Source organism: Gobio gobio, assembly GCF_949357685.1.
Source record: "Gobio gobio genome assembly, chromosome: 13".
NCBI lineage: Eukaryota > Metazoa > Chordata > Actinopteri > Cypriniformes > Gobionidae > Gobio > Gobio gobio.
Window position 1 is genome coordinate 2173015 of NC_137106.1, and position 13019 is coordinate 2186033.

Genomic DNA, 13019 nt, shown 5'->3' on the forward strand with positions numbered 1-13019 from the left:
TCACAGAAAGTGAACTGCACACTCTCCTGTGAGGGCTAGGTTTAGGGGCAGGGGCAGTGTGTGTGTGTGTGTGTGTGTGTGTGTGTGTGTGTGTGTGTGTGTGTGTGTGTGTGTGTGTGTGTGTGTGTGTGTGTGTGTGTGTGTGTGATGGGTAGGTTTAGGGGCAGGGGCAGTGTGTGTGTGTGTGTGTGTGTGTGTTGGGTAGGTTTAGGGGCAGGGGCAGTGTGTGTGTGTGTGTGTGTGTGTGTGTGTGTGTGTGTGTGTGTGTGTGTGTGTGTGTGTGTGTGTGTGTGTGTGTGTGTGTGTGATGGGTAGGTTTAGGGGCAGGGGCAGTGTGTGTGTGTGTGTGTGTGTGTGTGTGTGTGTGATGGGTACGTTTAGGGGCAGGGGCAGTGTGTGTGTGTGTGTGTGTGTGTGTGTGTGTGTGTGTGTGTGTGTGTGTGTGATGGGTACGTTTAGGGGCAGGGGCAGTGTGTGTGTGTGTGTGTGTGTGTGTGTGTGTGTGTGTGTGATGGGTAGGTTTAGGGGCAGTGTGTGTGTGTGTGTGTGTGTGTGTGTGTGTGATGGGTAGGTTTAGGGGCAGGGGCCGCGTGTGTGTGTGTGTGTGTGTGTGTGTGTGTGATGGGTAGGTTTAGGGGCAGGGGCAGTGTGTGTGTGTGTGTGTGTGTGTGTGTGTGTGTGTGATGGGTAGGTTTAGGGGCAGTGTGTGTGTGTGTGTGTGTGTGTGTGTGTGTGTGTGTGTGTGTGTGTGTGTGTGTGTGATGGGTAGGTTTAGGGGCAGTGTGTGTGTGTGTGTGTGTGTGTGTGTGTGTGTGTGTGTGTGTGTGTGATGGGTAGGTTTAGGGGCAGGGGCAGTGTGTGTGTGTGTGTGTGTGATGGGTAGGTTTAGGGGCAGGGGCAGTGTGTGTGTGTGTGTGTGCGTGTGTGTGTGTGTGTGTGATGGGTAGGTTTAGGGGCAGGGGCAGTGAGTGTGTGTGTGTGTGTGTGTGTGTGTGATGGGTAGGTTTAGGGGCAGGGGCAGTGTGTGTGTGTGTGTGTGTGTGTGTGTGATGGGTAGGTTTAGGGGCAGGGGCAGTGTGTGTGTGTGTGTGTGTGTGTGTGTGATGGGTAGGTTTAGGGGCAGGGGCAGTGTGTGTGTGTGTGTGTGTGTGTGTGTGTGTGTGTGTGTGTGATGGGTAGGTTTAAGGGCAGGGGCAGTGAGTGTGTGTGTGTGTGTGTGTGTGTGTGTGATGGGTAGGTTTAGGGGCAGGGGCAGTGTGTGTGTGTGTGTGTGTGTGTGTGTGATGGGTAGGTTTAGGGGCAGGGGCAGTGTGTGTGTGTGTGTGTGTGTGTGTGTGTGTGATGGGTAGATTTAGGGGCAGGGGCAGTGTGTGTGTGTGTGTGTGTGTGTGTGTGTGATGGGTAGGTTTAGGGGCAGGGGCAGTGTGTGTGTGTGTGTGATAGGTAGGTTTAGGGGCAGGGGCAGTGTGTGTGTGTGTGTGTGTGTGTGTGTGTGATGGGTACGTTTAGGGGCAGGGGCAGTGTGTGTGTGTGTGTGTGTGTGTGTGTGTGTGTGTGTGATGGGTACGTTTAGGGGCAGGGGCAGTGTGTGTGTGTGTGTGTGTGTGTGTGTGTGTGTGTGTGTGTGTGTGTGATGGGTTTAGGGGCAGGGGCAGTGAGTGTGTGTGTGTGTGTGTGTGTGTGTGTGTGTGTGTGTGTGTGTGTGTGTGTGTGTGTGTGTGTGTGTGTGTGTGTGTGTGTGTGTGTGTGTGTGTGTGTGTGAGTGATTGAGCGAGTGTGTTTTGTTTCGTTGTGTTTTGATGCCGCTGTATGATCGTAAAGCCATGTGAATCAATAGTAAGGCAACGTTTGCATTGTTGATGTAAGGCTTGTTCGCAGCGGTGCTGTGCAGAGACCGATCGCCGTATGATATATATATTAAAAATCTACTAGCCTGGTGTGTGTGTGTTTCCTGCAGCCCAGGGTTGCCAGGTTTTCACAACAAAACCCGCCCAATTGCTACTCAAAACAAGCCCAATCGCGTTTCAGGGGGGATTCCCCGGTAAAAATCACATTTTGGGGTAAAATAGGTGTTTAGTACTGGCATGGTTGCCTACTAAAATTCGCATTCCCGGGGCTAAATAACACATAATTGGGGTCGCTTCAACCTGCGGAAATGAAAAACACCCGCATAACCACAGATTTGGCAACACTGCCGCTGCCTCGCTAGCGTTGCTGAGAAAGATGAGACGTATACAGTGACGTAAGACTGGCTCTGTTGTGGCTCTCAGCATGAGGAAAAGCAAACGGTTCTTAGAAGCTCCTCAGTCGAACCAACTATGAACTGGGACTAGCTCTGGCTCTGAACTAGCTCTAGCACTGCCTTGGTGGAAAAGGGGTATGAGTGTGTGTGTGTATGTAAGAGTGTGTGTGACGGTCTGAATGAGTCGAGAGCTGTAATTACACGTCACATCTCTAACATCAGTGTGTATATATAAACTCTTGCTGCTTTAAACAGTGTTTTAATGTTCCCAGTTTTGAAATCGTGCTGACCCCGTCTCAAACAAAACAGATCTGTGGTGGTGGTGGTGGTGCTGGTGGTAGTGGTGGTGCTGGTGGTGCTGCTGGTGGTGGTGGTGGTGCTGGTGGTGGTGCTGGTGGTGGTGGTGGTGCTGGTGGTGGTGGTGCTGGTGGTGGTGGTGGTGGTGGTGGTGCTGGTGGTGGTGGTGGTGCTGGTGGTGGTGGTGCTGGTGGTGCTGGTGGTGGTGGTGCTGGTGGTGCTGGTGGTGGTGGTGCTGGTGGTGGTGGTGGTGCTGGTGGTGGTGGTGCTGGTGGTGCTGCTGGTGGTGGTGCTGGTGGCTTTAAACGCACAAGTACTAGCAGAACAATACACACTGATGTCTACGGAAGCAGCGATAACAATCCATTCAAATATACTGTAAATGGATGAGGTGTTTTTATCATATCAGATACTCTATAGTTTACTCTATTCTTCTCCCAGTTCAGCGGTCACTCACTTCATGTGTTTCAGGAGAAGTGGATGAGTGTATGTGCTTTACAGCGCTCAGGAGTTAGTCTGTGTGAGGACTGTGAGTGTCTGATGTGTGTGTGACGCTAGTTCACTGTCGGGTTGGGTACCGAAACCCGGTGCCAATATAGCACCGGTACTTATATAACCGGTATGTACCGGACCGAATCAGAACGCAGATTTCGGTTCCTCATTTCGGTGCCAAAATTCAAACGGCTTTCGCGCTTTGGCTGAGCCAGAGACAAACGCTCAGCGCTCGTCACATCACATCTCATGACAACTATTCAGTGTTTTCAACCACATCTCATGACAACTATTCAGTGTTTTCAACCACATCTCATGACAACTATTCAGTGTTTTCAATCACATCTCATGACAACTATTCAGTGTTTTCAACCACAACTCATGACAACTATTCAGTGTTTTCAATCACATCTCATGACAACTATTCAGTGTTTTCAACCACATCTCATGACAACTATTCAGTGTTTTCAACCACATCTCATGACAACTATTCAGTGTTTTCAACCACATCTCATGACAACTATTCAGTGTTTTCAATCACATCTCATGACAACTATTCAGTGTTTTCAACCACATCTCATGACAACTATTCAGTGTTTTCAACCACATCTCATGACAACTATTCAGTGTTTTCAACCACATCTCATGACAACTATTCAGTGTTTTCAACCACAACTCATGACAACTATTCAGTGTTTTCAAACACAACTCATGACAACTATTCAGTGTTTTCAAACACAACTCATGACAACTATTCAGTGTTTTCAAACACATCTCATGACAACTATTCAGTGTTTTCAACCACAACTCATGACAACTATTCAGTGTTTTCAAACACATCTCATGACAACTATTCAGTGTTTTCAAACACAACTCATGACAACTATTCAGTGTTTTCAATCACATCTCATGACAACTATTCAGTGTTTTCAATCACATCTCATGACAACTATTCAGTGTTTTCAACCACAACTCGTGACAACTATTCAGTGTTTTCAATCACATCTCATGACAACTATTCAGTGTTTTCAACCACATCTCATGACAACTATTCAGTGTTTTCAACCACATCTCATGACAACTATTCAGTGTTTTCAACCACATCTCATGACAACTATTCAGTGTTTTCAACCACATCTCATGACAACTATTCAGTGTTTTCAACCACAACTCATGACAACTATTCAGTGTTTTCAAACACAACTCATGACAACTATTCAGTGTTTTCAACCACAACTCATGACAACTATTCAGTGTTTTCAAACACAACTCATGACAACTATTCAGTGTTTTCAAACACATCTCATGACAACTATTCAGTGTTTTCAACCACATCTCATGACAACTATTCAGTGTTTTCAACCACATCTCATGACAACTATTCAGTGTTTTCAACCACAACTCATGACAACTATTCAGTGTTTTCAACCACATCTCATGACAACTATTCAGTGTTTTCAACCACATCTCATGACAACTATTCAGTGTTTTCAACCACATCTCATGACAACTATTCAGTGTTTTCAACCACATCATGTTTATTTCAGGTTTCAGACATTTAAATGCTCATCAGTAGTCTACTAGAAAAAACACACACTGATGTCTATGAAAGCGGCAATGACAATCCTTTCAGACGGTTATAATTTGACTAACGTTACGTGTTTTATTCACACCAGATACATGCACATTATATAGTAACTATATAGTTTACTCTATTCTTCTTCCAGTTCACTGGTCACTTACTTTCATGTATTTCGTAAGACGAGAATGAGAAAGTGTTGTAAATCCGACAGATCCGATTCTGAGGCACAAACTAACATGGCGCCGCCCATTGCGCTTTATAGATCAACTAACACACATTCACTCACACATTTGAACATCAGATAGTTCGTGACACAGTTAAGAAGTTTGTGAATATTTTGAATAAAAAGAAAAAGCGAAATAAACCCGATACAGCTGCTGTGTGTCATGTGAGAAACATGACGCGTCGCCATGGAAACATTAAGGCCATGCGTTCTAAAATATTTAGCCAGAGAATATGATCATATTTCAAAATAAAGCTGAAGCTGGAAGCTGGTTTGTAGCAGAGCAAGAACACAGACTCTGCTGTTATTACTGTAACTGTTATCTAGAGTTATATTAGGCCTGTTGTAGTTGGGTGGCTTAGGTTTTACTGTGAATTTGTAAATAAGTCAATAATAATTTGTAAATAAGTAAATTGTGTTTTGTATTTATCGATATTCATACATTTAAGTATACATTAAACTTTTAATAAATGGTTCAATTTAAATAAAAAAAAATCAATAAAAAGCCATTTAATGTCATCCACCTTGTTTTGTGGCCTTTTTTTTTTTTTAAGTATCGGTTCAGGCACCGTTTAGGCACCGGTACCGTTTTAAAAGTATCGGTTTGGCACCGGAATCGAAAAAAACCCAAACGAGACCCAAACCTAGTTCACTGTGAGCTTCATGTCGTCCTTCATCACAGACAGCAGAGCATTAATACACTCTGAACACAGACACACACACTTCACTGACCTCACAGAACTGGCATTATTCAACTCTGCACTGATGAGGGAGAGTCAGAGGTGTGAACTGAAGTCTTAACCCACTGGGGTCCGGGTCAAAAATGACCCGAAGCGTTTTGTAATTAAAAAAAAAAAAATCGTAGCTTCATTGGAATGGTCCGAAACTTGGTGACTTTATTGGTACTTGGTATATGAACACCAAAAACAATCTGGGATTTAAAAAGTCTAAGTGGTCGTAAAAAAAATAGTCACACTCAGGACCTTCGGGTCAAAAATGACCCCCATAGGAAATGAATGGGAAATTGGCAAAAATATGAAAATACAGAGTTTTTTTGTGCATTCAATCTACAAATCAGCCACGATGCAGAAAAAAGACTCAACAGTGAAGATCTCTAAAACATCAAGAGTGCAAAACAGACAAAAAAACACACACACACACACACACAAAAACACAATTAGCTTTTGGAATCGCACGCGTTCATTTGTGTGTGCGTGTGTTTTTGAGTGTATAAGTGTGTGTGTGTGTGTGTGTGTGTGTGTGTGTGTGTGTGTGTGTGTGTGTGTGTGTGTGTGTGTGTGTGTGTGTGTGTGTGAGAGAGTTTTTTTGTCTGTTTTGCACTCTTGATGTTTTAGAGAATAAATTATATAAAAAATAAATTTGACAGTATATGCAGTGTTTTTCCCCGTGGTATCAAAAATGGTATCGAATATCGATACTTTTAAGGTATCGTATCGAATTCCAGTATCGTGACAACACTAGAGCTTAAACAACTTTTGTGAATATCTTTGAAACCCTTAGTGCGATCGAGATGAAACCACCATGGGGAAATCGGTATGATAGCGGGTTGACTCAATGTCACGGGCCAAATGCCAAAATGTTGATTGTAAGTGGCAAAAAAATGCAATCAAAGATTTTATGTGTTCATAAATATAAATGTCTATAACTCCTAAACGAAAGGAGATAATTTCACCAAATTTGACACGCTTATGTATGGAGGACACACAAAAACCTGTGCTATAATTAAACAAAACATGAAATTGGCTCCGTACAGCTCAATGTATTAATGCAGGGTTTCAAACTTTTAGTCTTTATTCATTTGTGCAGTTGGTCTGCTAGCTTCCTTCTGTGCTTCTGTTGCGCTTGGCCTGATAATGGCTGCTTGTAGATACATTTGTCCTGCTAACTGTTGATGGTAGATCAGATAAATATGCATTTAGAGCCATGCTGAAAAGATAATTTTTCAGAGAATGCTTCAACCTTTTTAACAATTAATAATAATCAACTTATTTTGAAGGTGGTCTGATGCATGCATCTGCAATATGTCTCTAATATGAGCTGATATGATCAGTGTAGCATCAGCACAGACATATTGAACCGGTCATTCGCTGTGCATCAGCCCGAGGCTATCAAACACACACACACACACACACACACACACACACACACACACACACACACACACACACACACACACACACACACACACACACACACACACACACACACACACACACACACACACACACACACACACACACACACACACACACATCTGACAGCTGCTGATCTACTATCACTCCTCAATCAACGCTGAGCCACAGTTTCAACCAATCACCCGACCAAACACAAAGCAACATGCTAAAACCGCTCGGGAACAGCTTACACACTTTTCTTACTTAGTATTTTTGTCTTGTTTTCAGTCCAAATATCTAAAAAATCTTACATTAAGAAGCATTTACTAGCCAAGCAAAAGTGTTTGTCTTGTTTTGGGGGAAAATAACTCAAAATTAAGTGAGTTTTTGCTTAAAATAACCAAAATAATCTTGTTTTCTGTTTGAATTCATATTATTTTGCTTACCCCATTGGCAGATTATTTTGCAAATTTTAAGCAAAAACTCACTTAATTTTGAGTTATTTCCGCCAAAACAAGACAGTAATTTTTATTTGGCTTGTAAATGCTTCTTGTTTTGAGAATTTTTAGATGTTTGGACCAGAAACAAGACAAAAATACTAAGTAAGAAAAGCATTTTTTGCAGTGCAGCAACCAACCAATAATATTCAGTGTGACGACATGCCCCGGGCTGGCTCATAGAGGCTGGATTTGCATTGGTATATCAGGTACAAATCGTCTGAAGATAGACGTTTAGTTTTATTTCAGTTGAATCACTGTAGAAATGTGTCAGCATGTGATCTGAGTGTGTTATCTGAGCCACTGTCGCCCCCTGGAGGACGAGAAACTCAGCATCTACTTTACTGTAACATGAACGTCTCAGATTATTAGTGTAAGGTTATGGATTTAACATTTGAAGGAAAAATACATAAAACTGGCAACAACAAAAAAAATCACATTTAAGGACTTTCTATACTTATTAGAGTGTGTATGTACTCATTTTAAGAATGTGATTAACCATTTTATTTTTGGTGAATCAGATCTTTTTCCCCATTAAAATTAATTTTGAAATTAGTTACATTTCTACCATTATTGGCACATACATATGTACTGATATCCTTAATTAGAGCTCAGCAAACAATCAGTGCTCGGAAAACTACATTTTCATCACAATTAATATAATCAGTTTTCATACAGAAATCGGCTCATTTTTGGCTGACAACTCAAAATTCAGAACCAAATCAGGAAATAAAAAACTGGACAAAAAACAGAATTATGTAATCTAACACACAAATATGGGTTACATAATTTTTTCCAGGTCGACTAGCATCAGCGCTATCGTTTAATCCACTAGTCTCGCACATCCCTCAGCATAACGATGCCTAAAGTCCACAAATATTAATGAAATACCTGTGGAAACTTCCACACCTATGGAAAACTACAACTAGTGTTTTAATATAAATACATTATACATGTTGTATTAGTGTTATCAGAAGGACACATGACATCGCTAAAGGTCAAAAGATCAACGTTAAGAGACGCTCACTGACCTTTGCACGTGTTTAGGTCTTTTTAACACAATATTATGTCACATGACTTACCAAAATGCATTATGGTCCAACATCAATACAGTCAAGTAGATTTTAAATACTTTTATTCATATTTTGCATATTTTTATTGTGTTTGTATTGACATTTTGGGACTTTTGGGGCCAATAGTTCCTTAAAGATGTATGATTTATAATGAATACTCACACGAGTGATTAAGTTGAGTCATTTAATGTAGTCTTAATATGCTCTTAATATTATGAATATGCTTTGGACAGCAGAATTGACACGCCACGTCATTGACAATCAGACGGTTCTCATTTTAATATGTGAATGATTTGTGCTCTTCTTATGTTTGTGGGCACTAGTTGTCGTTGTCCAGATGGTGGCGCTGTTTAACCCATAAGAACCCAGACCAATTTATCCGTAAAGGAAAATTATGGGGCATATAAAACAGGTTTAATGGACCACTTGTAGCATGTTTCTGCAGTTGTTTTTGAAATACAACCCCTCCTTGTGAAAGATCTGTAATGTTACAAATATGTGACATTGGGCGTTTATGATACATTTTTTATGTTACAAATATGTTACATTGGGCATTTATTTCTCAGTTTTAAATATTTCTTTTTGTGCTAAATTTCTGTTTCTTTTCTTTTCCACAACATATATCAAAATTATGCGTATTATTCAAAATGATTAAAGGGTTAGTTCAGCCAAAAATGTAAATTGTGTCATTAATGACTGAGCCTCATGTGGTTGGACACCCGTCAGACCTCCGTTCATCTTCAGACACAAATGAAGATATTTTAGTGTAAATCTGATGCTCTGAAAGGCCTCCATTGGCTCAACTTTACACTCTCAAGACCCTTAAAAGACACTAAAGACTAAAGTTACAAAGTCCATCTCACTACAGCGGCTCTACAATAACTTTATGAAGACGAGAATAGTTTTTGTGCGCAAAAAAACCCTAAATAACGACTAATATAGTGATGACGATTTCAAAACACGGCCTCATGAAGCTTCGAAGCGTTATGAATCAGTGAGTCGAATCAGCAGTTTGAAGCGTTATGAATCAGTGAGTCGATTCAGCGGTTTGGAGCGTTATGAATCAGTGAGCCGATTCAGCGGTTTGAAGCGTTATGAATCAGTGAGTCGATTCAGCGGTTTGGAGCGTTATGAATCAGTGAGTCGATTCAGCGGTTTGGAGCGTTATGAATCAGTGAGTCGATTCAGCGGTTTGGAGTGTTATGAATCAGTGAGTCGATTCAGCGGTTCAGAGCGTTATGAATCAGTGAGTCGATTCAGCGGTTCAGAGCGTTATGAATCAGTGAGTCGATTCAGCGGTTTGGAGTGTTATGAATCAGTGAGTCGATTCAGTGGTTCTGAGTGTTATGAATCAGTGAGTCGATTCAGCGGTTTGGAGCGTTATGAATCAGTGAGTCGATTTAGTGGTTCAGAGCGTTATGAATCAGTGAGTCGATTCAGCGGTTTGGAGTGTTATGAATCAGTGAGTCAATTCAGTGGTTCAGAGCGTTATGAATCAGTGAGTCGAATCATGATTCGGATCGCGTGTCAAACCGCCAAACTGCTGAAATTTGGCGATCCAAACTGCTGAATCGACTCACTGATTCATAACGCTCTGAACTGCTGAATCGACTCACTGATTCATAACGCTTCGAAGCTTCATGAGGCCGTGTTTTGAAATCGTCATCACTATATAAGTCGTTATTTAGGGTTTTTTTGCGCACAAAAACTATTCTCGTCTTCATAAAGTTATTGTAGAGCCGCTGTAGTGAGATGGACTTTGTAACTTTAGTCTTTAGTGTCTTTTAAGGGTCTTGAGAGTGTAAAGTTGAGCCAATGGAGGCCTTTCAGAGCATCAGATTTACACTAAAATATCTTCATTTGTGTCTGAAGATGAACGGAGGTCTGACGGGTGTCCAACCACATGAGGCTCAGTCATTAATGACACAATTTACATTTTTGGGTGAACTAACCCTTTAATGAAACATATCAAGCCATGGACGGATCTTCCAACACTTATCCCCTGCTTGCTGATTTTAAGAATCATTGTTGTCAGTGAAATGTAGAGATGCTAGTAGAGTCTGAAAACCGTTGCGTGACATATTGTCAGCCACCACGTATTTCATTTTGTCATTTTCCCAAGTATGCATGATTACCTGGCATTTGGTGCAGATTAATACAAATCAATATTTCCATTTTCCAAGTCAAGTCAACTTTATTTATATAGCGCTTTTAACAATGCAGATTGTTTCAAAGCAGCTTTACAGTGTTAAACAGCAAAATAATGCAGCATAATTTTATTCAGCCATTCTGGAGAAAACGCTGATGTCATCAACTCATTTCAATTATCATACAGTGACAGTGTGGGCTTTAGATCAATAATTAGATCAGTAATTTAGTTTATATGGTTAATTTAGTTTATTAATTAGATTTATTTCGATGTTTAGTTGAAAAATGTAGCGTCTCCAACTGAGCACGCCAAGCCAGAGGCAACAGTGGCAAGGAAACCAGTGCCAGATTTTATATAACACATAGAGAAAGTATATAAACACTAAATTAATTGAGCAGCTCATTAATATTTTTCTTAATATGACAAATACATCACATCAAAATTCCACCAACTGTTGTAAGGTTAACTGCCCGATGTGACACAAATGTCACCGCAATATTTTCGTAACTTGTTTTATATCAATTTGTTTAAGAAATGTATTAAAATCAGTTTAAGTGTCATTTATGATAAGTTATTAAAATGTTAGAATTGTTGCATGGGTTGAAACATACCTTTAGTAACAAAAACAAGCTTTTTAAAAAATTGCTGACACTGCAACATGTGCTAACCAGAATGGCCACCATTTTAGAAATGTTGCCATGGCAACAAAAAATGCACAAATTGTCACATGTATATGTCACTTAGGGACTTCCTGGGTTGAAATGTAGGGATATTGCTTTAAAAAGACCTTTCCAGACAATCACCAGTGTTTGTGACACCCTGTGGGTTCTTATGGGTTTCTATAATAATAATCATTTCTATAATGAGTTCACACAGACGGACTGTTTCAATGTGCTTTTATCCAGAAGCGCTGCTGAAGATGGAGAGAGATGCAGGACCTCGCCTGCGATCAATCTGAGTTTGCGTTTGGAACTGAACCAGATGTTTAGTCAGCGCTTGGAGGTCCGGCAGCCCATGCATTATCATAATGAGACGCCATTAATCACGCCAGCCTTGCCTTCATTCGCCTTATCAATAGTGTTTTTAATGCCGAAGGAAATGCATGTGATTTAGGATGAAACTTCTCCAGCCTTGTTTAATTCACTCCTGCTGTGAGTGACCCATTAAACTCAGATATAGCAGGCTTCATATAGACACACACAGCGCTAAAACATCTGGAACATCATGTTTCTGAAACAAAACCTGCTTTAGTGCATTAGTTTAGAGTCTGTGAGCACATCATGTGACCTCACGGGTATATCTGGGCCAATAGCCAACTATACATTATATGGGTCACAATTATACATTTTATCTTAGGATATTAAGATCATGCTCCATGAAGAGATTTATACCGTAAATATATCATAAATGTATTATTAGTAGTGATATGCAGTGATAAGGACTACATCTGGACAACTTTAATGGAGATTTTCTCTATATTTAGGTGTTTTTGCACCCTCAGATTTGCCAAATATTGTCCGATCATAACAAACCACACATTAATGGAAAGATTATGTATTCAGCTGAAGATGAAAAATTGACCTTTATGATGTTTTTTTTTGTGGTCTCAAATAATATCAGAAAAGACACACTTTAGTTATCACACTGCAAAAAATGCTTTCTTACTTAGTATTTTTGTCTTGTTTTCAGTCCAAATATCTAAAAAATCTTACATTAAGAAGCATTTACTAGACAAGCTAAAGTTTTTGTCTTGTTTTGGGGGAAAATAACTCAAAATTAAGGGAGTTTTTGCTTAAAATAAGCAAAATAATCTGCCAATGGGGTTAGCAAAATAATCTTAATTCAAACAGAAAACAAGATTATTTTGCTTACCCCATTGGCAGATTATTGTGCTTATTTTAAGCAAAAACTCACTTAATTTTGAGTTATTTTCCCCCAAAACAAGACAAAAACTTTAGCTTGTCTAGTAAATGCTTCTTAATGTAAGATTTTTTAGATATTTGGACTGGAAACAAGACAAAAATACTAAGTAAGAAAAGCATTTTTTGCAGTGTGATGAGTTGATCTGATTGTGTTTCCCGCAGAAAACTCTCTGCTGCGGCCGGAGGACATCTGGATGCTGGATGGGGATGAATCCATTACCCATGAGCCTTTGTGTCGCCCCAGCAGACCTGATCACCTGGACTTCCTGAGAATTACTCCGCCCGAGGATGACATCATCGGAGACACTCCATATTACCCGAAGCTTGGAATAACAGTGAGTCAATCGGCACTATGACAAAATTAAAATACAGGCATAATAACACTGATAATCTCTGGATATATTCGG

The 13019-nt window shown here is 40.5% G+C and overlaps 1 protein-coding gene across 1 annotated transcript in view; it reads left to right on the plus strand.

The window, feature by feature from the left end:
* The window catches only part of LOC307136191 (formin), a 178715-nt gene that overhangs the window by 21880 nt on the left and 143816 nt on the right, over positions 1–13019 (plus strand). Inside the window, exon 4 of the mRNA XM_079832981.1 lies at positions 12775–12947. Coding sequence (XP_079689107.1) covers positions 12775–12947 — 173 coding nt within the window. The remainder of the gene's footprint in view (positions 1–12774; positions 12948–13019) is intronic.